The sequence below is a fragment of the Thamnophis sirtalis genome, unplaced genomic scaffold (genome assembly GCF_051295495.1).
Source record: "Thamnophis sirtalis isolate CommonGarterSnake01/CBP01778 unplaced genomic scaffold, rThaSir2_p1.2 scaffold_13, whole genome shotgun sequence".
Classification (NCBI taxonomy): Eukaryota; Metazoa; Chordata; class Lepidosauria; order Squamata; family Natricidae; genus Thamnophis; species Thamnophis sirtalis.
This window is the reverse complement of record NW_028261393.1, coordinates 49,132,909-49,159,438: the sequence shown is the minus strand read 5'-3', so window position 1 is coordinate 49,159,438 and position 26,530 is coordinate 49,132,909. Positions and strand designations below refer to the sequence as shown.

General features: G+C 40.2%; 1 protein-coding gene across 2 annotated transcripts in view; it reads left to right on the top strand.

Moving 5' to 3' along the window:
• The window catches only part of DIAPH2 (diaphanous related formin 2), a 353,946-nt gene that overhangs the window by 166,859 nt on the left and 160,557 nt on the right, over positions 1–26,530 (top strand). For both annotated transcript variants that reach the window (XM_087727709.1, XM_087727708.1), the window contains one exon: positions 25,714–25,839. In XM_087727709.1, the coding sequence (XP_087583835.1) occupies positions 25,714–25,839 (126 nt within the window). The remainder of the gene's footprint in view (positions 1–25,713; positions 25,840–26,530) is intronic.

Genomic DNA, 26,530 nt, shown 5'->3' with positions numbered 1-26,530 from the left:
GATGTCAGTTTGGATGTAGAGATTCCATTAGTCAAAGCCAATCATCCCTACATCTATACTCTGTTACCACTGCCAAAAACTATTGGTTATGTCTAGTTTAATAATAAGAAGGAATAGGGATGACATGATAGCAGTCTCCCAAAATCTAAGGGGCTGCCACAAAGAAGAAGGGGATCTACCTGTTCCCCAAAGCATGTGAAGCAATGGATGGAAACTAATCAAGGAGAGAACCAACCTGGAACTAAGGAGAACTTTCCTTACAGTAAGAACAATCAATCACTTGTTCGCTGGATTTGCCTCCAGAACTTGTGTCTGCTGGAAGTTTTAAAGAAGAGATTGGACAAGCTCTTCTTTAAGAGCTTGTCCAATTGAAATGGTGTAGGGTCTCCTGCTTGAGCAGGGGATTGGACTAGAAGACATCCAATGTCCCTTCCAACTCTGTTATTCTGGTATTCTCTCTTGGGATGCTTAAGATGCACCCAGGGGTGAAATCAACTTACCTTCGCTACCGGTTCACAAATGTTAGGGTGCGCTCACTCTGCTCGCACACGCCACCTCCATGCATGCACAGGATTTTCTGCCCATACGCAGAATGTCAAAAACAGGACTTGATGACGTCCGAATGGGTGGGTTGAGCCTCCTGCTGCCGTCACTACCGGTTCTCCCGAACCAGATAAAACCGGCTGAATTGCACCACTGGATGAACCCATCTTTGCCAATTTTCTTTTGTGGATTCTATTTTATGAGCCTCAATGGTTGGAGTGCAGTACTGCAGACTACTTCAGCTGACTGCAGTTCTGCAGTTCGGCTGTTCAAATCTCACCGGCTCAAGGTTGACTCAGCCTTCCATCCTTCCGAGGTGGGTAAAATGAGGACCCGGATTGTTGAGGGCAATATGCTGACTCTGTAAACCGCTTAGAGAGGGCTGAAAGCCCTATGAAGCGGTATATAAGTCTAACTGCTATTGCTGTTGCTACTTCTGCTGATTGCCAGCTGCCTGCAATTTGGCAGCTCAAATCTCACCAGCCTCAAGGTTGACTCAGCTTTCCATCCTTCTGAGGTGGATAAAATGAGGGCACAGATTGTTGGGACAACACGCTGACTCTATAAACCACTTAGAGAGGGCTGCAAAGTACTGTAAAGCGGTATATAAGTCTAAGTGCTATTGCTTTTAAATAAAATATCCAGAGCAATTTTTTGTTGGTTTGCTTGCTTGCTTGTTTAACAGCAGGGCACACAGCCCACACCTGGTGATACTCACAATAGCCCAAAACTAATCTTCACTATTCTGCAGTATAGTTAAACCCAAATAAATTGTCTGACTTACACATTACGGAGGGAGTGATAAACCGAAAGCAAATCTTCCTCTAGTTTACAATTCTTGCAAAAAGCACTCATCAAATGAAAACAAGTTGAATGTCATTCATGTTTAAACAGTCAACCTGGAACCTTCAGCAATTGTTGTCTTGTTACGGTGTTGATTCCGGTTCATCCAGAGTTTCCGTGCCTTGCATTGAAAAGGTCTGTGGTGCTTAAATAAAAAAATAAATAAATAAAAAATGGGGCCTCTGTTAAACTAAGACTTTTTTGAACTCGAGTGCTCTGTTTTTCCTCCGCTGTATTAATGAGTAGTGTAAGAGGAAGAACTTTGACATTTGAGGAGGAGGGAGAACATGCAACTCCTGAAGTGCTAATTAAAATGTTGTGAAACAATATTATCCTCTTTAGTTTTACATTGTTAGTTCTAATGCAGATTCCTTTTAACAAGCTTCCCTAATCAGAATGCACTGGGCCTCTCATTATTTCTCTTGATTCAGGGAAGATGTCCTTTCCTAATCCTCTTGAAAATGCAAAATAAAACAACTCAGAAATATAAAACAAAAATTTTCTTTCATGAACATTTCATTAGTACTGTAGGGACAATACCCAAACCTCATTTTAAGGCTTCCTGTAAGACAGCAGAGTGGGTTATACCGTAGCTTAACATAGATTTAAAAACAAGGAAGCACTGGGTCGATGAACTAGGGGTATGGAATTGTAAGAGACTTTGAAACAGGATTCAATATGTTTTATGACCCAAGCCAATGATTTACAAAGAAGTAATTAATGTAAGCATAGAGTAAGAGGTGATTATTCCAACTTTTTGTCAAATTTCATGGAAGTCTTAGAGCAGGGGGTGTTAAAGTTGATTTCACTGAAGGCTGCAACATGGTTGTGTTTGACCTTGGGGGGGGGGAGGCATAGGGCATGGCCAGATCAACATCACTCGTATCAGGGGGGGGGGCATGTGGTCGGCCAGAGCGCTCTGCCAGAGAAAATGCATTCCCGAGCTCCATTTCCTGCTGCAATGGCCTCTGGTAACCCTCTGCCAGTGAAAATGGAGCTCACAATGGCCACCCGCGCCCCTCCTGAGCTCCGTTTTCGCTGGCAGAGGTACCGCAGGCTGGTCCTTTGCTGATTCCAGGGCGGCCTCGCGGGCCAGATCTAAGCACCACACAAGCCAGATCCGCCCCCAAGCCTTGAGTTTGACACCCCTGTCTTAGAGGAACACATAATTATACAATTTGTTCATACAACAAGACTTGCAATGGCAGGAATATAATGCAGACAAAATTTCAGTGAAAACTAAATTCAGATCCTTTTTATGCCCTGAAGTACAGCTGTCTGGTTGAAGTAAATTTGGATTGGTTAAAAATAAGACCTTGTTCTTTATTGGTAAACAGGTTTGATTTAAAGACAAGGCAAGCTATAGAATACAATGGCTGGATGACACTATTCTGGAATAAAAACACAGCAAATAAACCCAAATTACACTTGCAAGTTTCAACCTTTTATTCCCCCCCTCCAAGATACTTTTTTTTTATTTTCTACACTTTCTACACTTATTGTCAACTTTAAAAAGTTCATTTAGTGACCATTTGAAATGACAATGAATGAAAAAGGGGCTTACAACCATTTTTTCACACTTATGACCATTCTAGCATCCCCATAGTTATGGGATCAAAATTCAGATGCTTGGCCATTGATTCCTATTTATGATGGTTGCAACCACGTCGTTCCCTTCTGCGAATGTATGACAAGTAAAATCAATGGGGAAGCCGTTGCTTTGCTTAACAACCATGTTACTAACTTAATGCCTGCAGCGATTCACTTAACAACTGTAGCAAGAAAAGTGGCAAAATGGGGCAAAACTCAATTATCAAATGTCTCACTTGATAACAGAAATTGGGAGCACAACTATGGCCATCAATTGCGGGCCGCCTATATGCTACTACTACTGCATTTCCCCAAAAATAAGACAGGGTCTTATTTTCTCCCCCCCTCGAAATAAGTGCTTGTCCTTGTTTTGGGGGAGGTCTTATTATTTTTGAGGTGCAGGAGGCCCCTTAACCTCATCCCACAGATTAGCTGATCCAGAGAGAGCCAGAGGTTCTGACTCTGTTTCTGGCACACTCTTGCCAGCCCTTGCATTGCTGGCCGCTATTTTTGCGGGAGCAACTAAGAAAAGGGGTACGGTAGCTAGGATTTATGGGGGCGACCTTCACAATGCCATTATGCATTGATGGTAGGCGCATGTGGGGTGCGTGGGGCATGTTCCCCCCTTAACTCCCAGGAAATGGCAAGGACCGGCTGCACATGCATTTAAATATTTTAGGGCAGGGCTTATTTTGGGGGGAGGGCTTGTTTTAGCGCATGCACTCAAAAGCTCGATTGGGCTCATTATCCAGGGAAGTCTTATTTTCGGAGAAACAGGGTAAAAAGGTATAAGTTTACCTTTCTGTTCTGACCCCCTCCTCCATCCAGTAACGAATGCTGAGACAAGCTTAAATGAGAATGTCCTTTAATAACAAGTTCAGATTCTCGGTGGCTGAAAGCCAAGTAAACAAACAGATAAGGACCTTGGCAGCAAGGCCGACAAACTTTGGCAGCAATCCAGCCTGCCAAGTTTGTTTCTCTTTAGTCAAAGCGTTGACTTCTGCAAGAAGGGCGTGGCACAAGCAGTCTCTTTTATAGTCTGGAGAGGAGCCTAATGACCATCAGCTGAGTGTAATTACCTCCTGTAATTACGTAGATGTTCTTGACGGCGAGTAGCCCTTCGACGGTGTGCATCCCGGAACAACTCACAGTTGGTTTCTGGATCACTCTCTCCTCCCCACTGATCCAAGGCTCAGGCGCCACCTGGTGGCCAACCAGTCTCTCTGCGCCCTGCTCGGAGTCCGAACCCTGTCCAGGGTCCTCCACATCCTCCAGGGCCTACTCATAGGGCCCCTCGCTGTCGGAGTCTGGTGGCAGCTCCAACGGCTCCTGCTGGGCCACAGCACCTTTCCATTTCGCCACGTCCTGTTTTCAGTTAATGTTACAAAATTAATTTGAGAACTTACTGTGAGAAAGAAAATGTTCATTTTCTCCTTCCCTGCATGGTGTCAGGCTTGCTCTTGGAGACTATAGAAACAACATAGATTTCACATCAACATTCTACATGTTTTATTTGAATTTCTTAGCAACATGGCAACTCTAGAAATAAATCAAACTGCGGGAGCAGAAAGTTTTACTTAAAACCCCCGTGCATTTAATGTTGAATTTTGGTTGCAAATAAATACGTACATGGGGCATAGAATCAGGCAACATTTAATCTAAATGTATGCTTAGGTTGGGAATAAAAAATGGTGCCTGCACAGAGAAGTTATCTGAACCATCTTCATCGGATTCAGTTCCTCACAGCAGTTTAATTGATTTAAGTGATTTGATTTCGACCTCCAATTCAAAAACTATAAAGTCATTAACAAAATAAATGATAGGCATAAAAGAAAACCTTTAAATAGGGCTAACCTTGAGAAAGAAAAAGGGAATGAAAATAAAATATTTATTATGTCTTCAAAAGCGTAGGGGGGGAAAAACGTACTTGGAATTCAATAGTAAGAACATGAAATCCATTCTGGAAGATGAAGGGAGGGCAAACGTAATACAGTCCATCAAAATTGGTGTGGAAATCATAAATTTATAATTTGGAAGGTTTCTGTTAGGAAGGGACGATTGAGTCCCGCTTTGTACATTGTGCAAGAATCCAAATTAATGTTCTGATCCAGGCTTCCTTAACAAGAAGTGGAGTCTTGGTCCCAACAAAACCCCTTTTATTTACAGGACTGTGAATTCCTTTCATTCACAGTCAGCAAGGCTTAGCAAATAGTCTTTCAAAGGGTTGTTTATCAAATACGAACCTTATCTCGTTTGGCGAGGTGCCAAATAACTAGTTCCAAATGCAGGGCAAGGCAAAACTTGGCCCAGAGTCTCTTATAGTTACAAGCAGAACTTTTCTCTCTTGACACAAGCCAATGAATGTATTGTTTCCTGCAAAAGCCCCCTCTCTCTTTTTTTTTTCTGTGGGAGGGACCAATCACCTCCAAGGTGTGGCTTTACTCTTAAGTCAACCCTACTGTCTTAGTTGTTCTTGTCTTCTGGCAGCTCTGTGCATGCGCACATTGGGAACAGGCTCCAGCTGTTCTTCTGCTTCACTGCTGTCTAACTCTCTCTCTGCCTCCTCAATCCCCGGGACTGGCCCATGTTCCTCCCCAACCTCCTCACAGTCTGACTCTGCTTCCAGCTCTACTGACAGACCACAATAATTAAAGCATCTCTTCCTGTTAGCTGTCCAACCTCTACATCCACGAAAACTACCTTGCCATCTCCTTTTTCATTGGTAGTTCTGTTGAATTGTTTCTGATGTTTAACTGAAACATTCCTTTCTCAAATTCAAGACCATCATTCCATGTTCTTGTACTTTGGGAGAAAAAGTGCGGGTCACGGTCAGGGTTTTTGATAAGGTGTAGGATTATTTATAGCGCTGAACATAAAAAAGGACTATTCAGTTTATTCCCAATTCTTACAATTTTTTCAGAAGCAAAGTTAACTCTGTGCCTGAGTTCATGCACAAAACTCTGAAATTTTATTTATACTTTATTCTTTAAACATGAAACTCAGCCAACTGAGTTGTTGTTGTTGTTGTTGTTGTTGTTGTTATTATTATTATTATTATTATTATTATTATTATTATTTGCTTGGTGAAGAAGCTACAGCAGCCTGCTTCGCTAAGGCTGTTTAGCAAAATAAATGAATTATATGTGTGAACTTGGATATAATTAGATTGGATAGGCCTATTTAAGCAAATGCCTATTTTATTTTATTCTGTCCTTGAAGGATCAAGCAATTGTTTTCTCTTTTATGATAGTTTTTGCTCTTTGATTTAATTATGTTGCAAGGTATATGTTATTTATTTACTGGAGTGATTTGCTCACCTTGCAGTTATGAATCTGAACAGCAAAAATAGGTTATACCAAAGAACGTTAGTAGCAGAGTAGCTAACAAGAATAAAAACAGCAGTAGAAGCAGGGGAGAGGTAAGGCAAGAAGGAAGGGGAAGGGGAGGAGGAAGGAAGAAAGTAGAGAAGGGAGGGAGGGAGAAAAGAAAGGGGAAATATGGTGGTGTTACAACAGGCAGAAGGGATGGTAAATAAAGCAACCCAAACTGTATATTAAATGGAGTAACAAGTGTATATAAATGACAAATGAAAAGAAGAATAACAATTATGTGAATGTATACTTAAAGTGGTGTGTAAGAGAATGAAATATAAAATTCAATTCAATTCAATTCAATTTATTAGATTTATAGGCCACCCAATCCCGGAGGACTTTAAAAACTTTTAAGATTAAAAAAAAAAAAGAATAAAAAGAACAAAATATGAAGCAGAATGGAGGCCAAACGACTGCTATACAGCTATTCTCCAACTGTTGTACGGTAGCTTATTCAACACCAAATGCATCAGAGGTACAGGCACCCCAACAGAGAAGGCTTGCCTTCTTCTGGATTCTGCCAGATGACCTCATTTCATGGAAGGGACCTACAGCAAGTCCACTCGGTTGGATTTTGTAGAATAGGTGGACTTTGTGAAATACTTGAAAATAAGGGATGCCACAAAAGACTCTATTTTCTCAGTATCATTAAGTTCCAAGGCTTAAAAAAACAAATGAGCAAGTAAGCAAACTAGACCATGTCACAGTGAAGCTCAAAAGAGACTATTCAGAGTGGATGGAAGTGAAGTTATCCAAAAGTTGCCTCAAATAATTTTCACATAAAACTATTCTTTCAAAACTTCTCAAGAAGTTTTCTCTTTTTTCTTTTATGCCATATGGTATATTGTGGAACCCGTTCAAATCTCTGTAAAACGTTCTTCATTGGCGCGGCATCCTGCTTTGACTTTAGAGGTGATTTCTGAGAATTTCAGGTTAAAACTGTTAAAATAATCTTAACAGACTAGAATAACAGAGTTGGAAGGGACCTTGTAGGTCATCTAGTCCAACCCCCTTCCCAAGCCATGTCTAACAGATGGCAGTGCAATCTCTTATGGAAAGCTTCCAGTGATGAAGCTCCCACAACTTTCAGAGGCAACTTCGATTCCATTGACTGTTCTCACTGTCAGGAAATTCCTCCTTATTTCCAGGTTAAATTTCTCCTCGATCAGTTTCCATCCATCGTTCCTTGTCTGGCCTTCAGGTGCTTTGGAAAATAGCTTGACCCCCTCCTCTCTGTGGCAACCCCTCAAATATTGGAACACTGCTATCATGTCTCCCCTGGTCCTTCTCTTCATTAGACAAGGCTTGCCCACAGTGGTGGGATTCAAATAATTTAACAACCGGTTCTCTGTCCTAATGACCAGGTGGGTAGGCGGGGCTTAGTGGTCATGTGACTGTGTGGACGTGGCCAACTCAACATTACTCAGGTCAATGGGCATTTTGCCTTAGCTGTTACAATGTAATAAGGGTTAACCGGAGAGGCAGTTTCTGTAAGCAGGGTAATAAAGATTAGGCTAGAAACAACACCAGAATGTTTCCTTCCTGCCTTCCTTACAGGATTACCCCTGTAAAGCGGGAAAAAAACAAAAGGAGATTTCTTCCAACAACCGGTTCTCTGAACCTCTTAGAAAGTTAATAAATGGTTCTCCCGAATAGATGCGAACTGGCTGAATCCCACCACTGCTTGCCCAGTTCCTGCAACCATTCTTCATATGTTTTAGTCTCCAGTCCCCTAATCATCCTGGTTGCTCTTCTCTGCACTTTTTTCTAGAATCTCAACATGTTTTTCATAGTGTGATGACCAAAACTGGATGCAGTACTGTAGGTGTAATCTTACCAAGGCTTTATAGAGAGGTATCAGTACCTCACTTGATCTTGATTGTATCCCTCTGTTAATTCAATTAGAATTGTGTTGGCTTTTTTTGGCTTTCGCCACGCATTATTGGCTCATTATTCAACTGGTTGTCCACTAAGACTCCAAGATCCCTCTCATTTGTGGACTTCTGGCTGAGAAATTCTGGTAGCTGAAGTCCACAAGTCTTAAAGTTGTCAGGCTTGGACAGCTAGTCAAAGCTAAGTGGAGCCTTTGTGATTTATTAATTCAGTAAACCATGGCTTACCACAATGCAGGAGCCCAATCACAGTTTTCAATGTCGCTGTCCACATTTCAGCAGGGAGAAGATCTTGCTTCTCATACCTCCCCCCCCCCCCATTTCCTCTCTTCCCCAGTGTATCTTATTATTCTGCTAAATCTCCAGGAACACAGCAAACACTTTATACTGTATTTCCTGTATCTTAATTTTGCCATAAGGCTGTTCCATAGTGAAATAAGTTATTTTCTATTCTCCCAGGCTGACCTATTGCCTGCATTTTTTTAAAAAATCCACCGTGTAGTTTCTTTGCTTTTTATTTGTGTCTGAAATGCAGAAAGATGTCCTGGTTTTGATTACTGTGTTCTAGCTTTTTTCTTTTCTTTTCTTTTTTTAAATTTAACAGTGTGAATGAATTGAGATGCTGTGGGAGGCAAGGAAAGGAGGATTTACAAGAGTTTCATAATGTATTAACTGTGTTTGTTTATTAACTTCAGTTTTATTCATTACCGTTAATTACATCCCTTATACTAATGGGGTTAATTACAGGCTCCTATGGTAAATCTTAATCATCTTAATTTTTGGTAACTCTAGAATAAGACTATTGTAATATGTTGGAATGGCTTTGAAGACAGCTTATAAATAGTGGAGCAATTCTTCAGCATATTTTAACGGGACCTATAAACACACAACCTGGGTGACCGATAAACATTGTTCAACCATAATAACGAAGTCATATAGATGGAGAACTATCTTCAAATCCCTTCTAATTCTAAAATGACTATAAATACAGTGGGGAATAATCAGGCGCCCTGAAATTCATCCAAAATTTTGCTGCTGGCCTGAATAAGTCCTTGTATTTTTATACTTCTTCACTCCAATAAAGTACTTTTTTATATCATTTAAAGAGATAACATCCCTTAGAGGTCCGGAGCCAGATTAACATTAGAAGAAAAATGTCAGTGTCTGAATAACACCTAGGACAAAGAAATTGGAAAGTTTGTGTTCTGACCGAGGCTTCCCAAGAGCATGAAGCAAACTCCTTGTCCCAACAAAAAACCCTTTTATTAATTGACAATTCTGCTCATTCACATCCAGCAAAGTCTTTCAAGGGCAGATTCACAGTCACAGACCTTACTGGCTTGGAGAGCTGACAGGCCGATATCTGCAAAACTTGGCAAGGAGTCTCGGAGAGAAATGAACTAATTAAGCAAACTAGTTATCTCCTGCAAACTCCACTCCCCTTTTGCTCCTCTTTTATTTCCTCTGGGAGGGGCCATTCATTGTCCACCTGTGGTCAAAGTCGACCCCTGTTCTTTAGCTGTTCCCTTCATCTGGCAACTCTGCGCATGTGCACACTGGGAACAGGCTCCAGCTGTTCTTCTGCCTCACTGATGCCCGACTCTGAAGTCAGCCAATAACTGGCATACGGCTCTCGCCCCCTCTCTGCCTCCGACACAGAGCTTTCATCAGAGCCTTCAGAGACTCCAGGACTGGCCCATGTCCCTCCCCAACCTCCTCACTGTCCGAATCTGCTGCCGGGCCACAACAGTTTGTTCAATTTGTTGCTTTATTGATTAATAATATTTTTTTCTCCTAATTCTCCCCCCGCCCCCCCCCAAAAAAATGTTTTCTGAACGTAGGATAAGATAAATGCTCCCAGTGCCAATTCCATTGCAAAACAGCATATCATCACATTTCTGAACTGTGAATTCAATTTTGCTTGAAGATGCTTAAAAAGTCACTTTGCTAGTTTGATAATGTGCTTATTACTTATTATCTCACTTTTAGTGTGGGTGTATGAAATGCCCTTTATCTGTGCTTTGCCTGACCTTCCTCTTCTTCTAATTGAGAAATACTGAGGTTCAGGTGTTAATAAATTGGTTTCATATCACTTGTGTGTTAATGCCTTCTTGCTTGTCACCTTCTGCCTTTTAGAGAACATAGGAGGAGAACCACATTAGTGTGCCATGCAAACTGTGATTAGAGAGGAAGAAATAAAGAAATATACTCCTTTTTATATTTTAATGAAATATCCACCTAGATTAAGCATAGCTAGCAGAATTGAATCCGGCAGGTTTTTATTATTATTATCACAACAACAGAATTGTATCACAGCAGCCAGTTGTTTCGCCGGATTTGGCATTGGTTAGTAGTCGGGCCCCATCCAGGGGCCTAGGACGTCGTAACGTATTTTCGTAATATGCATGCAGATCCAAGCAGTGCGGCTTTTTGCATTTGACTGATGGTGATTTTGTCAATTTTTAACTGTTTTAAATGTAATTCCAGTGCTTTTGGAATAGCACCAAGTGTGCCAATTACCATTGGAAACAAAGGGATAGAATCAAGAACACGTGAATTGTTAATACCACTTTATAAGGCCTTGGTAAGGCCACACTTGGAATACTGCATCCAGTTTTGGTCACCACAATGTAAAAAAAAATGTTGAGACTCTGGAAAGAGTGCAGAGAAGAGCAACAAAAATGATTAGGGGATTGGAGGCTAAAACATATGAAGAACGGTTGCAGGAACTGGGTATGTCTAGTTTAATGAAAAGAAGGAGTAGTGGAGACATGATAGCAGTGTTCCAATATCTCTGGGGTTGCCACAAAGAAGAGGGAGTCAAACTATTCTCCAAATCACCCAAAAAGCAATGGGTGGAAAACTAATCAAGGAGAGAAGCAACTTAGAACTAAGGAGAAATTCCCTGACAGTTAGAACAAAGAATCGGTGGAACAACTTGCCTCCAGAAGTTGTGAATGTCCCAACACTGGAAGTTTTAAAGAAGATGTTGAATAACCATTTGTCTGAAATGGTGTAGGGTTTCCTGCCTAATCAGGGGATTGGACTAGAAGACCTCCAAGGTCCCTTTCATCTCTGTTATTCTATTCTATTTTATTCTACCTCTACAACACAAAATCCACCCCTTTTGGCAGCGGAAAGATAAATTGCTGGAGTATAAAATATATTATTTTAGATAAACTTAACACTCAGGAACAATTTTAATTAAAAAAAAAGTTGTTAAAAACAGATATATAAATACACACACACACAGAGACACACACACATATACACACATCTTAGGTACCACACTAGTTCTGATTTGTATGTCTAAGACGTTTTCATTACCTTGTTTTGCAAAGATGCAAAAAAAAAATATACGTTGACATTCCAAAACACCTTTGCATATTTATCAGCCTCAAAACTATCCTGTGTGGAAGACAGCTGTGTTATAGTGATTATGCCTATCACCTTTTTAAAAGTTTCCAATAGGGCTCCGTTCACGTCTCCTGATTAATAAACCGTTGGCTTACCATTTTCATATGCTAAGCAAGCCAGAGGGTTAATGTGATGAGATTGGCAGTCAGCTGACTGCTGTTTGCTGCATTGTCTAAAGTAGCTGCTAATTAACATCCTGGGATTAAAATGCTACAGCTATGGAATTTAGTGCTGTGTGTTGTATTTCCCACCAGTCTGGTGAATTGGATAGAACAGCCTGCGATTATCATTAGAGCAGCCAGTTGCTCCAGGCTTGTTCTAGAAAGTTCATTTTAAGCGTTTGACAAGGGAAGACATTAGCGCCAGCCGAACTGGAAATAATCTTTCACTGGAAATCAGGTATTCCTGAATGTCTGTGTTCTGACCCAGGCTTCCTTAACAAGCAAGAAACAGAGTCTTGGTCCCAACAAAAAACTCTTTTATTTACACGATTGCGAATTCCTTTCATTCACAGTCCACAAGGGCTTAGCAAACAGTCTTTCCGAGGGTTGTTTATCAAATACGAACCTTATCTCGTTTGGCGAGGTGCCAAATAAGTAGTTCCAAATGCAGGGCAAGGCAAAACTTGGCACAGAGTCTCTTATAGTTACAAACAGAACTTTCCACTCTTGAAACAACCAAAATAACATATTGTTTCCTTCAAAAGCCCCCTCTCCATTTGCTCCCCTTTTGTTTCCTATGGGAGCGGCCAATCACCTCCAAGGTGTGGCTTTACTCTTAAGTCGACCCTACTGTCTTAGTTGTTCTTGTCTTCTAGCAGCTATGCGCATGCACACACTGGGAACAGGCTCCAGCTGTTCCTCTGCCTCACTGTTTTCTAGCTCCCTCTCTGCCTCCGACGCAGAGCCCTCATCTGAGCTTTCCTCAACTCTCAGGACTGGCCCATGTTCCTCCCCAACCTCCTCACTGTCCGACTCTGCTACCAGCTCTGCTGGCCGCCGGTGGGTCACAACAGCCTGTAGTTTGAAGACCTGAATGCAGTGTAAAATATGTGAAGTAGCTGTTTGGTTTTCATCCACACATCATCCTTCAGTACATTGGAATGCTCAGTGTTGTCATCCATCAAATAAAGGTTCACGCCCGTCTGGTGCCATTAGCTATCACACCAACAGTTTGTTTCTGATTTATCAAGGGACTGTTTATCCTGGCAGGTATGAATGAGAGAAAAAGGACGGCGTGCCAACAGTGCACAAGATCAGTTTAAAGGGATAATGTACTATCTCAAAGCTTGCCACCACCTTTGCTGATATAGAGGAGAGCTAATTGTGGAAGTTTTCAGGTCTTCATCCTTCCCCATCGTGAAGTCTTCATGCACCACCTCTATTTTAAACGCTAAATGTTGATGAAAATGTGAAGGAAATAAGTTTGCAAATGAATCTGTTTTTGTTTTTTTTAAACAAATCTATAGATCACTAGCATTTACACAAAGTCATTTTCAATCATTCACCTAGTAGTCATAAAAACAGGCAAGGAATGATTTTCTGCTGTGGCCTCAAAATCAGAGGAGGAGGAGGAGGAGGAGGAGGACATGTGGGAGTCAGGGTCAGCATCAAGGCAACCTGGGAGATCCAAGGGAGAAGAGGGAGTGTAGCTGGAAGAGATATTATTTATTGTCTGTCTGTCTGTCTGTCTGTCTATCATTATCTATATCTATCTACTGTATCTCTATCTATCTATCTATCTATCTATCTATCTATCTATCTATCTATCTATCTATCGTATCTCTATCTATCTATCTATCTATCATCTATCTATCTATCTATCTATCTATATCTATCTACTGTATATCTATCTATCTTATCTATCTATCTATCTATCTATCTATCTATCTATCTATCTATCTATCTATCTACTGTATCTCTATCTATCTATCTATCGTATCTCTATCTATCTATCTATCTATCTATCTATCTATCATCTATCTATCTATCTATATCTATCTACTGTATATCTATCTATCTTATCTATCTATCTATCTATCTATCTATCTATCTATCTACTGTATCTCTATCTATCTATCTATCTATCTATCTATCTATCTATCTATCTATCTATCGTATCTCTATCTATCTATCTATCTATCTATCTATCTATCATCTATCTATCTATATCTATCTACTGTATATCTATCTATCTTATCTATCTATCTATCTATCTATCTATCTATCTATCTATCTATCTATCTATCTACTGTATCTCTATCTATCTATCTATATCTATCTACTGTATATCTATCTATCTATCTATCTATCTATCTATCTATCTATCTATCTATCTATCTATCGTATCTCTATCTATCTATCTATCTATCTATCTATCTATCTATCATCTATCTACTGTATCTATATCTACTGCATCTATCTATCTATCTATCTATCTATCTATCTATCTATCTACTGTATCTCTATCTATCTATCTATCTATCTATCTATCTATCTATCTATCTATCTATCATCTATCTATCTATCTATATCTATCTACTGTATATCTATCTATCTTATCTATCTTATCTATCATCTATCTATCTATCTATCTATCTATCTATCTATCTATCTATCATCTATCTATCTATATCTATCTACTGTATCTATATCTACTGCATCTATCTATCTATCTATCTATCTATCTATCTATCTATCTATCTATCTATCTATCTATCTATCTATCTATCTATCTATCTATCTATCCATCCATCCATCCATCCATCCATCCACCCACCCACCCACCCACCCACCTATCTATCTTATCAATCAATCATCCATCCATCCATCCATCCATCCATCCATCCATCCATCCATCCATCCATCCTTCCTTCCTTCCATCCATCCATCCATCCATCCATCCATCCATCCATCCATCCATCCATCCATCCATCCATCCATCCATCCATCCATCCATCCATCCATCCATCTATCTATCTATCTATCTATCTATCTATCTATCTATCTATCTCCAACCATCCAAAATTAATTCAGCAGAACACTCCTTCCACTTCCATTTAAAGGGAAAATACATTAGTATTTGTTGGGATTTGAGATGCTTTGAAAGAAAATCAAAAGCACTAGGAGACATATCCTAACTTAGGAGGCTCTTAAAGGAAGGCAGCATGCAGCTTTTCTCTTTATGAGAACTTTAAAAAAAATAAAACCATTTTTTTTAAAGCAGCATGAAAGACATTATTATTATTATTTTTAACCAGAATTTTATTTCCATGGAACTGATGTGGTTGAAGGTAAGAACCTGGCCTACAAAAAGAGATAACCAATAACTGCCAAAAAAAGCAGAACAAGACATCTCTCTCCCACAGTGTCCCCTCCTATTTGTCTTCTGTTCCATAAAAGCAATACAGTAGCTGTGTTTTATTTGCTTTGCTTTCTACCGTGGGGTCAAATAGATAGGCAGGCAAGTGGATCAATAGTGTGCGCTCTGAAAGTTCATTCTATGCCTGAAGAACCAGTTGTTTGAATTTAGCAGCCAGGTGATAGTCTGATGCTTAATAGACACAGAAAGACCTCGATTGGGTTCTTGGGTGATTTGATCACTCCTGAGATGATGGTTGTAATTTCACCTTCAGCATCTCTGCTGTTGCAATGCCGTGGAAATGTTATTTGTGTGCTTTCTTCTTGTACCTGTTCCTTTTATTACAAAATGTTCTGCTCACAGGATACATTTCATACTAGGTACACTTCCAGATGCAAAGCAATAAAATATTTCCAATGCATAGGTAAAGGTTCCCCTCGCACATACATGCTACACATCCCTGACTCTAGGGGGCGATGCTCATCTCCGTTTCAAAGCCGAAGAGCCAGCACTGTCCAAAGACGTCTCCATGGTCATGTGGCTGGCATGACTAAACGCCAAAGGCACACGTAACGCTGTTACCTTCCCACCAAAGTTGGTTCCTATTTTTCTACTTGCATTATTACATACTTTTGAACTGTTAGGCGGGCAGAAGCTGGGACAAGTAACAAGAGCTCACTCCATTATACGGTGCTAGGGATTCGAACCGCTGAACTGCCGACCTTTCTGATCGACAAGCTCAGCGTCTTAGCCACCGTGTCCCCACCGTGTCCGGTGCATATCGTCCCCATTATTGCAATAGCAATATTGCTATTGCTATTGCTATTATTGTATACTACCAGCTGTCCTAATTATAGTTTTATTTTTTCTCTACCTGGATATATGTTGAAATGCTACAGTGCAGGGGTGTCAAGCTCAATTTCATTGAGTGCCACATCAGGATTGTGCTTGACCTCGTGGGGAGGGGGAGGGTGTGGCCAGGGGGCATGGCCAGCTTGACATAACTCGTATCGGGGGTGCCTGTAGTGGCCAGAGCACTTTACCAGCAAAAATGAGGTCCCAAGTTCCATTTTCAGCTGTGATGGCCTCCTGCAACAGGAACTTTCCCGAGCTCTGTTTTTGCTGGAAGAGTCACCGTGGGGTGTCCCTTTACTGTTTCCAGGGTGGCCCCATGGGCCAGATATAAGCACCCCATGGGCCAGATCTGGCCCCCGGGCCTTGAGTTTGACACCCCTGCTATAATGTCTTTGAAGCATACACTTGTTTTCAGTACATTAGTTAAATTAAGATGTTGGCCTATTTTATTTATTATTAATCCGTGTCTCACTTTATTAAGCTAATTGAAAGCTTAATAAAGTTTCAAAGCTTTGTAGTGCCAGAGAGGGAAGACTTTTTTATATTTTCTCAAGTTTGACTCATCTGAAGAATTCTTTTAGTAAAATAATTTATGACACCACTTAGTTCCTGTTACCGTCTTTGGCTTGATGGTTTTGGTTCTTTCCACTCTGAAATGCATTTTTACAATACAATACAATACAATAGCAGAGTTGGAAGGGACCTTGGAGGTCTTCTAGTCCAACCCCCTGCCTAGGCAGGAAACCCTATACTGTTTCAGACAAATGGCTATCCAACATCTTGTTAAAGACTTCCAGTGTTGGGGCTTTCACAACTTCTGGAGGCAAACTGTTCCACTGATTAATTGTTCTAACTGTCAGGAAATTTCTCCTCAGTTCTAAGTTGCTTCTCTCCTTGATCAGTTTCCACCCATTGCTTCTTGTCTTACCTTCAGATGCCTTGGGGAATAGTTTGACTCCCTTTTCTTTGTGACAACCCCTGATATATTGGAAGACTGCTATCATGTCTCCACTACTCCTTCTTTTCATTAAACTAGACATACCCAGTTCCTGCAACCATTCTTCATATGTTTTAGCCTCTGGTCCCCTAATTATTTTTGTTGCTCTTCTCTGCACTCTTTCCAGAGTCTCAACGTTTTTTTTTTTTTACATCGTGGTGACCAAAACTGGATGCAGTATTCCAAGTGTGGCCTTACCAAGGCCTTATAAAGTGGTATTAACAATTCACATGTTCTTGATTCTATCCCTCTGCTTATGCAGCCTTTTGATTTTTGATTGATATTGTTGTGTGTTAAGATTAACACAGTCCTGGTCTTTAATTAGACTGTCTCTAATGATATCATGGTGTGTGCAAAATTTTGACTTGTCCAGAGCTTTTATTTATTTATTTATTTATTTTGTTACATAGACAACACATACCCACAACAATAAAATAAACAAACAAAAAAAAAAAAAACAGAAAACACACACACACACACACACACACACACAAAAACATCATCACATACAGCATGTCGTTTGGTTACAAGTGTTTTAACATTTATCATTCTTATACATTTATTATTTCATTTAATAGGTTATAATATACAGTTTGGGTTGCTTTGTTTACCATCCCTTCCTCCTGTTATAACACCAGAGCTTTTTGTAAGATCAGATATTATTAAAAAAATGGGGAATGGAGAAAAAGCAGAGAAGTTCACAAATTAGGGCCAGATACCATAGCCTAATAAAGATTGTTGTTGAGTTGGAAATTGTAGATCAGAATTAAGTGTTACCTAGCATTCAGGTAAAAATGTTTCCCACCATAAACAAAGTAGAAACACAACTGTCACAATTTTCTTTTGGTATGAGGCTAACACAATAGAATCATGTCTAAGTAGCGTCTCCTGTACTTTAGAAACTGACCAGATCAGCATTTAATATGTAAAGCCAGGACAGTGAAGTGATTTGATATTGCAGGTAGAAGAAATCCACTTCAAATTCACTCAACCTCATCATAAAGCCACTTCTTTGACAAGGATGGAATTGCAGGCGTTTTTATTCCCCTCTTCTTTTCCATTGCATTGTCTCCAAATTATCTAGCAAAGGTTTTTTCCAGTTGTTTGAGGTCATTTAGATTTAGCCTGGCGATGGAGAGCTTGATGTAACCCTCAGTAGCACATGTGGCTCGTTCTCTAAAATTTGAGGGGGAAATTGCTCTCATCTTTCACAGCTCCTATCTGAAGTTGCGTAGGATGCCACCTTGATCACTGTTGGATAACTTTCCAATTACAAGGTCCAAAGTTTATGGCTGATGTGTTTGACAGAGTCTTGTGGTTTGTCCAGATGGTTCTATTGAAGCTACTTTATATTGATTTATTTTTCAGGATGAAGATGGGGTCATGGGCGAAGGATTTTTGGGGAATTTTGACTTACGGGTGACCTTAAATCAGTGTCGTTATGATCCCGACTACTTTCTCTGTTTCCATCTGTCTTTAAGCGCTTAAAAGAGTTGTGCATACCACATCTCATTTGGTACTAACCTCCTGAATCTGAACAGCTCATAGCTCGCAAATGCAATGTTCATGGAACACTTACACTTGTAATTATCACCTCCATGTATCATCTATTTTAACTGCAATAAAGCAGAAGAAGAAACGTTAGCTGACTCACTGCCTTAATTATGAACTTTGAAAGTCTATCGGTCTGCATTGTACAGAAAAGTAAACAATTGATGAGTCTTACACTTATTTTTCATAGGTTGTACTAGTGTTATAGGATAGCCCCCTTTTTTTGCATTCTTGCCTCATTAAACATGATCTTACAATGTCAGTTAATTTATTTCTGAGATTAAATGTCTTGTTAAATTCTGATGAGGCCTGGTGCCTTCCTGGGCAAAAGTGGTTGTGAAATACTCTTGCGTTAAATTTTTGTTCTATATTTTCCTGCCCAAGTAAATGAACAGAGCAACCTGAAACCGTTTTCTCCTAGTAAGATTTTTCTGCAAGATAAATTTTTCAGAAGACAAGGACAGGATTAACGTACGATGGCTTTAAATAGGAGTTCTTTATTTTACTTTCCCTACTGCTTCAGGGATTTGATTATTATTATTTTTAATCGTAGAGAGACATAAAACGGGAATGGTCACCTGTTGTGATGTTCTTCTTTAGCATTTTAATGATTATTAAATCTTTTTATTTATTTATTTATTAAAAGTGATTAAACTGTGTTTAGGAACGTTGTTCTGATGAATCTCCCAAAGCCAACACTGAATGTGTAGATTCTAGGTATCCAACTTTGGCAAATTTAAGACTTGTGGACATCAACCCCCAACCCCCAAAATTCCCCAGCAAGCCCAAGATTGGATACCCCTGGTATAGATTATAATAATACATAAGGCAAACCAAGGCCATAAAATAATTTTAAGGTAAATAATGCCTCTTGTGGCATGTTCACATTTCTCTCAGTGGAATGTTTGTTTGTGTGTATGTGTACGTACGTACGTACGTACATACATACATACATACATACATACATACATACATACATACATACATGGAAATCAGTATGCTTCCTCACATATTTGGGCATACCAGGGGTTGTGACACAAAATTACACACACACACACTCGTAGATTTCGACCCCGTGGACAATGTTCCTCCAGGCCCTCCTGTCCTCACATCCTCTGGAGTCCATTTAAGCTCACACCTACTGCTTCAGTGACTCCGTCCAGCCACCTCATTCTCTGTCATCCCCTTCTTCTTCTTTTGCCCTCAATCTCTCCCAGCATGGGTCTCTTCTCCAGTGAGTCCTTCCTTCTCATTAGGTGGCCAAAGTATTTGAGTTTCCTCTTCAGGATCTGGCTTTCTAAAGAGCAGTCAGGGTTGATCTCCTCTAGGACTGACCGGTTGGATCGCCGTGCAGTCCAAGGGACTTGCAGGAGTCTTCTCCAGCACCAGAGTTCAAAGGCCTCCATAGTTTGGCGCTCAGCCTTTCTTATGGTCCAACATTCACAGCCATCCATTGCAACTGGGAGAGCCATAGCCTTGACTAGACGCCCTTTTATTGGCAGGGTGATGTCTCTGCTTTCTAGTATGCTGTCTAGATTTGACATAGCTTTTCTCTTTCTTTTAATTTCTTGACTGCTGTTTTTTTCTTCTTCTTACAGAGTCACCACAATGACTAATTTTATGAAGTTCATTTTTTGATGCTGTTAAATTGTTACACTACATAATTCATAGCTTCATTTTTTTTAAAAAAATTGTACAAAAGGACCTTTAAGACTCATTAATAGTCTATCTGTCATCATCATCATCATCATCATCATGATCCTTCCTCTCTCTTCATTTTATTTTGGGGTGAAGGAAAGGAAAGATTTCCTTTCCTGGATTTCCTCAATTTACCCTCACCAATGAGCCCAAAGTTTCTGTTGCTTAGTGAAACGGTTGTTCAGTGAATTTTGCCCCATTTGCATGCTACAGTTGCTAAGCAAATATCTGTCACTGCGAAATGAGCAAAATGGTCATAAAGTGAACCTGGCTTCCTCCTTGACTTTGTCAGAAGGTCGCAAAAGGGAAACATGTGACTCAGAGCCCTGCAACCATTATAAATATGAGTCAGATGCCAAGATGCTTCAACAGTTGTAAGTGTGCAAAATGGCCATAAGTCACTTTTTCTGATCATGATGTAATTCTGAACTGTCACTAAATGAATTGTTGTAAATCAAGGACTGCCTGTATGAATCTCTTGCTTGCTCCCTTTTGTAGGTTGTAGATCATTTGCAGGAATTCAAATTGGATAAGACCCCCAGTATGGTTATTAAAACTTTCCTGTAGTATCCTAGCAACAGTTTTGCTGTCCTGAACACAAGTCCTTTAGCTAAAGTAAGAGTGTGAAATGTATAGGATTGTCAGCACTGTAAAGTATTCATGTTGCAATCTGAATATGAGGATTTAAAGTCATTCTGGATTAAAATTCCAATTAAATTATGTAGCTTTATTCATTGATTTTCTTTTTTGGTAGCCAGCTCCCTGGTATCTAATCTCTCAAATGCTATTTAATGTTCTCAGCATCTGAATGGTGCTCTGAGAACATTTAGGGTGCTTTTGATTCCATGTTATTTTATTATATTTTCATCTTCGGGTTCTTTGTTTGTTTATTTGTTCTCACTTTTGAGATGATTTTGTGTGTGTGTGTGTGTGTGTGTGTGTGTGTGTGTGTGTACAGGACGATGCTCTAGATGCAATTCCAGTCTATAGCTCACACACCCAAGCAATTTATTAAATCATTATCTGCAATATAAAATGAACTTGATCAATTTAGCAGTTTTGATGGCCCTCCAAATCGTTATTACAAACCCAGTGAGAAGCGAGAGGAGTTAGGTGTGTTTCCATACACACACACACAAACACACAGACACACACAAACACAAACTCACAGCACTCAACTCTAATGCTCATCCTAAGTAATTAGAGCATTGACTGTACTAAATTGTTGTCTATTCAGTGTGCCTCGGTTTTCCTACAAAAATAAGTAGCTGATAATAACTGCGAACAAAGAAAAACCTTCAGAATCTGTTTGTGTTTTGTTCCGTGTCATTGTTTTTTCCCCCCTACACATTTCTGTACATTTGAAACAGACCCATTGACACATGTCCAGATTTTTCCCAAAGGTGCTTTTTCAGGAGGCAACTGGACTTTCTTGTTTTTTTTCTTCTGGGAAGAGCCGAGGTGGCACAGTGGTTAGGGTGCAGTACTGCAGGCCACTTCAGCTGACTGTTATCTGCAGTTCAGCGGTTCTAATCCCACCGGCTCAAGGTTGACTCAGCCTTCCATCCTTCCGCGGTGGGTGAAATGAGGACCCAGACTGTGGAGGCGATATGCTGACTCTGTAAACCAGTGTTTTTCAACCACTGTGCCGTGGCACACTAGTGTGCCGTGACATAGTGTAAGGTGTGCCGTGGGAAAAACACCTGCCTATAGTTAATATAGGCACAGAGTTAAAAAATTTTAACATTTTCTAATGGTGGTGTGCCTTGTGATTTTTTTCATGAAAAAAGTGTGCCTTTGCACAAAAAAGGTTGAAAAACACTGCTGTAAACTGCTTAGAGAGGCCTGAAAGCCCTATGAAGCGGTATATAAGTCTAACTGCTATTGCTATTGCTATTCTTTGAAGAAGTTTCACTTCTCATCCAAGAAGCTTCTTCAGCTCTGACTTGATGGTGGGGAATGGAAGGATCCTATCAGGGCTGAAGAAGCTTCTTGGATGAGAAGTGAAACAGCTTCCAAGAAAAATCAAGAAAATCCAGTCGCCTCCTGAAAAAGCACCTTTGGGACAACCATGACCTGGGATAGCTGAGAATCTCTACAGATTTTTAGAGTCCAGATTTGCTTAATCCACACATGATTCTCTTAGCAATTACAGAGGTTGTGTCAAAACTGTCAAAAAGAGTTCGTCAAATGAGGCACAACTCTTAGCAGTAACACTTAGACTTGTATACCGCTTTACAGACCTCTCTAAGCAGTTTTACAGAGTCAGCCTATTGCCCCCAACAATCTGGGTCCTCATTTGAGCCACCTCAGAAGGAGGGAAGGGTCAGTCAACCTTGAGCCTGGTGAGATTCAAACTGCCAAATTGCAGGCAGCTGGTAGCCAGCAGAAGTAGCCTGCAGTACTGCACTCTTACCACTGTGGCTCACTTTTTTAACAACTACCTTGCAGTGGCTGTGAAGTCAAGGCTACCTGTAACCTAAACATTGTTCAAGGGAGTATCCAGCATTGTAGAACTTACACAAGAGAAATTGCTAAGACAATCTGTGAGAAGAAAAAAAATGTTTGCCACTTTTTCTCCGTAGGCAATTTTTGCAACCCGAATGCTTAAAAGAGTCTAGCAGATTACTTGTCTCGACAACGGAATGAGTCTTATGACCTTTCCCGTATTCGAGACACTCGCCAGGATGAATTGCTCCCTAAGTAATAATCTGTTTAAAAGCCGGTTTTGAATTATTTGTGCTTCTGTGACGTGACAAAAAGAAAATGACTGGTTGGCAGAAACCTTTAACCTGTCTTCCACCATCATCATCCACCACAGATGGTCTACTCCAGCAATTTTGTGTTTGTGTGTTTGAAAATGCATTCGTGAATCTTGGGTTTCTTTTTGGCAAGCAAAGCTAATAATGCTGGAGTTTGAAAAAAACAATCTTCTATTTCTAGTTACTGGTTGTAACGATTCATGTACTGGACTTTGCCTTCCACATTCTGCTTTTTTCCCTTTAGGGCAGTGAAGTTATGTGCAAAATAGTCCATCAAATGACTTGTTATCACAGTTTTTATGTTAGGGGTGTCAGGGTTCCAAATAACCCCCCCCCCCCCCAAGGAAAGAAGACTCTGAGGCTTGAATTTCCTTAAAGTTCCATTTTATTAGAGATGTCATATTGGCACATATGGGAAAACCCGAATCTGAAAGTTTCCAGGTTTTCCCTACCCAAAAGAAAGTTCAAATCCCTGCCCAGTACCCGCATGCCCATCACATGGCTCAATCAGGCACCATCCAAAACTGGAGATGCCTCCCAGACACACCATCACAGCTGCAGGCCAAGACGTCCTTGACTCTCTGAGAAAAGAATGTTATTTAGACTATATATCACCCATACTCCATATAATCCCCCCCTCTCGTTTTCCCACAGCAGAAAATGTGGCAGGCCTAAAGGCCCATTGTAAAAGATGGCTTCCAGGTCTGACAAAGGAACTGTTGTGTACTTGGAGAAAAAACATTCACCATTGGGACAACTCTGGAAGATTGAGAATCTCCATAGACATAGTATCTGTGCAGATTTTTTTTTTCACTGGCTAGATTACTGGAGGCATATTATGGTACGTCTACAATGGATTGACCCTTCCTTGGACCACTCGTAGATTTTAGGATTTCCAGTTTTCTGGACGGCATCTTCAGAATCTTAGTTGGTTCGCTGGATTCATAGGAGGTCCCATTTCATTCATTTGTCCCTTGCTTTCTCTGTCTTGACTTCTGTTCTCTGTCTTTATTTCTTGACATTGGAAGATGGAAAACTCAAGATGCAATAATCCCAAATTAAATGAAATGAACCCACGATATATAATCTCCACTTTTACAGCCATGGCTGAAGAAATAACTTGCATTGTTCTAATTGTTCTGACCTAGGTTTCCCAAGAGCATGAAGCAAACTCCTTGTCCCAACAAAAAAACCTTTTATTAATTGACTGTGAATTTTTCTCATTCTCATCCAGCAAAGTCTTTCGAGGGAGGATTTACAGTCACAGACCTTATCAGGCTTGGAGAGCTGCCAGGCCGATCTCTGCAAAACTTGGCCTGGAGTCTCGGAGAGTCACGAACCAATTAAGCAAACTAATTGTCTCCTGCAAAATCTACTCCCCTTTCGTTCCTCTTTTATTTCCTCTGGGAGGGGTCATTCATCATCCACCTTCCAAGTCAACCTGTTCTTTAGCTCTTCCCTTCAGCTGGCAACTCTGCGCGTGGGCACACTGGGAACAGGCTCCAGCTGTTCTTCTGCCTCACTGATGTCTGACTCTGAAGGCAGCTGATCACTGCCAGACAGCCTCGGCCCCGTCTCTGCCTCCGACGCAGAGCCCTCATCAGAGCCTTCCCCAGACTCCAGGACTGGCCCCAACCTCCTCACTGTCCGAGTCTGCTGCCAGCTCTGCTGGTGGGCCGTAACAGTAATAACACTTTTGTTCCTTTTATATGCTAAAACAACAGCCTTGGATACAAATATACACGGGCTGAAATTGATAACATAACAACCAATATTTTTTTCCCCCTGCTTGGTTCTACACAGAAATGATGGCTGAAACAACAACAACAACAACAACAAAACATCCTAATTTTTCTTTCCATGCTCTCCGTTTCTTTCATCTGTAATGCATAAGGGGTGTGTGTTTTTGTCTGAACTGCACTTACAGATTAGTTTATTTGTTTGTTTAGCTTTGTTTAAGCAATTACCAATACCATCTTGCTATTTACAAAAGACCTTGAGGCTCATTTCAAAAGCAAGGTATATATTTTAACACAGAGATACACAGACACAATACTCCTTCTGTCCCTTTGAACATTTTTCTTTTCTCTTCCCTTCACAATATTACTCTGCAGAGCTAATAAGCTATCCCCGAATAATTTAAGGGAAAAGATAAGATACTCCACGGTGAATGCAATAATACTAATTGATTAACTTTTTAAAATATTAATCTGAACAATGTAACTGCTGCTTAGCAATTAATTACAAAAAATTAATTACAAAGGTGATGTGTTACACTCTTCCTGTGCCTTTGCTTACCACTATTTGGAACATTAATAATTTGTGTTATCCCATTAAATTAAAGTTAGATGTGCCAGTAAAAAGTTACAGCTTTCTACAGATTCTACATTTCATGACTAGAGAGAAGGAGATAAAAAGATGTACTCTGCAGATTTTCTTTAAATCACCAACCATATATATTGCTAAGATAGAATCTCTTTGAAACTGGGTTTCTGTTTAATCTACAAATTAGATTCAAAGGAATGAAATATTAGCATTTCTATCAATAAATTTGAATAGAATTAGATTAGTTTGAACTAATGGAAGAATAAAATAGTGACATTCTCACATTAAGCATGATGATTTCATATATTATATTATATATATTCCCTTTATTTTATGAATAGTGGAACTTTTATGAACCGTAATTCAGAAAAATGAGGGCACATATTAATGGAATTATCTTCACTGCCTTCACGAATATTACTTCTGACATAGCTTCCCCCCCCCCAGTCGTAAGTCCTGATCTGATTTCTGAATTACCGTTTTTTTTTTTCTCTCTCTCTCTCTCTCAGTTTCAGCTCAAATTCTTAAAAGCAATCTTGATTCCATGGGACAGCAGATACAGCGCTTGGAAAATGACATCAAGAAATTCCCCCAAATACAAGATCCTCGTGATAAATTCATCGAAAAAATGATCATATCCTTTTGCGTGTTGTTGCTCTTTTCCTGGTCAAATATTTGAACTAGGCCCTGCTTACAATGTTTAAGCAATATAACATGAATTAACCTTTGAATGAAAGAACGATCTGTTTGATCGGAAAGTTGTCAGCCCCAGTTGTGATGTATCTTCATGTGAAATTCCAAAGGAATATCTGCTTTTTCCTCATTATTTTAGTTAGACTACTGAATGTAGGAATTGAGTTTTGCCTCGATTCATCCCATGCCCTAATCAATATCATGATATTTCAGTCATTTTCTCACTAGGGTAGCTGAGTGTGTTTTGGACAGAAGCACAAAGGGCAACTTCATTTGGGTCCTTGTGGAAATTTCAGACAAAGCCTAGAACTTCCTTTGTTGGTTCTGAAATAAGGTAAGAAATCTCAACTTCCTTAAAAATGTTTTAATTTAGGTTGCAAGCAGGGCGGGGGGAATAAGATTGTGCCTCCTTCAGATGCCGTCAGCCAGACAGTGTCGGCTGGCGGGCCCTCAGAGGAGAGCCTTCCCTGTGGCTGCTCCGACTCTCTGGAACCAGCTACCCCCGGAGATCCGGACCATACCCACTCTCATGGCCTTCAGGAAAGCTGTAAAAACTTGGCTGTTCCGGCAGGCCTGGGGCTGTTGACCTTACTGTTGAGGTCCAGCCCCGATTAGAATGAATGTATGAGGTGT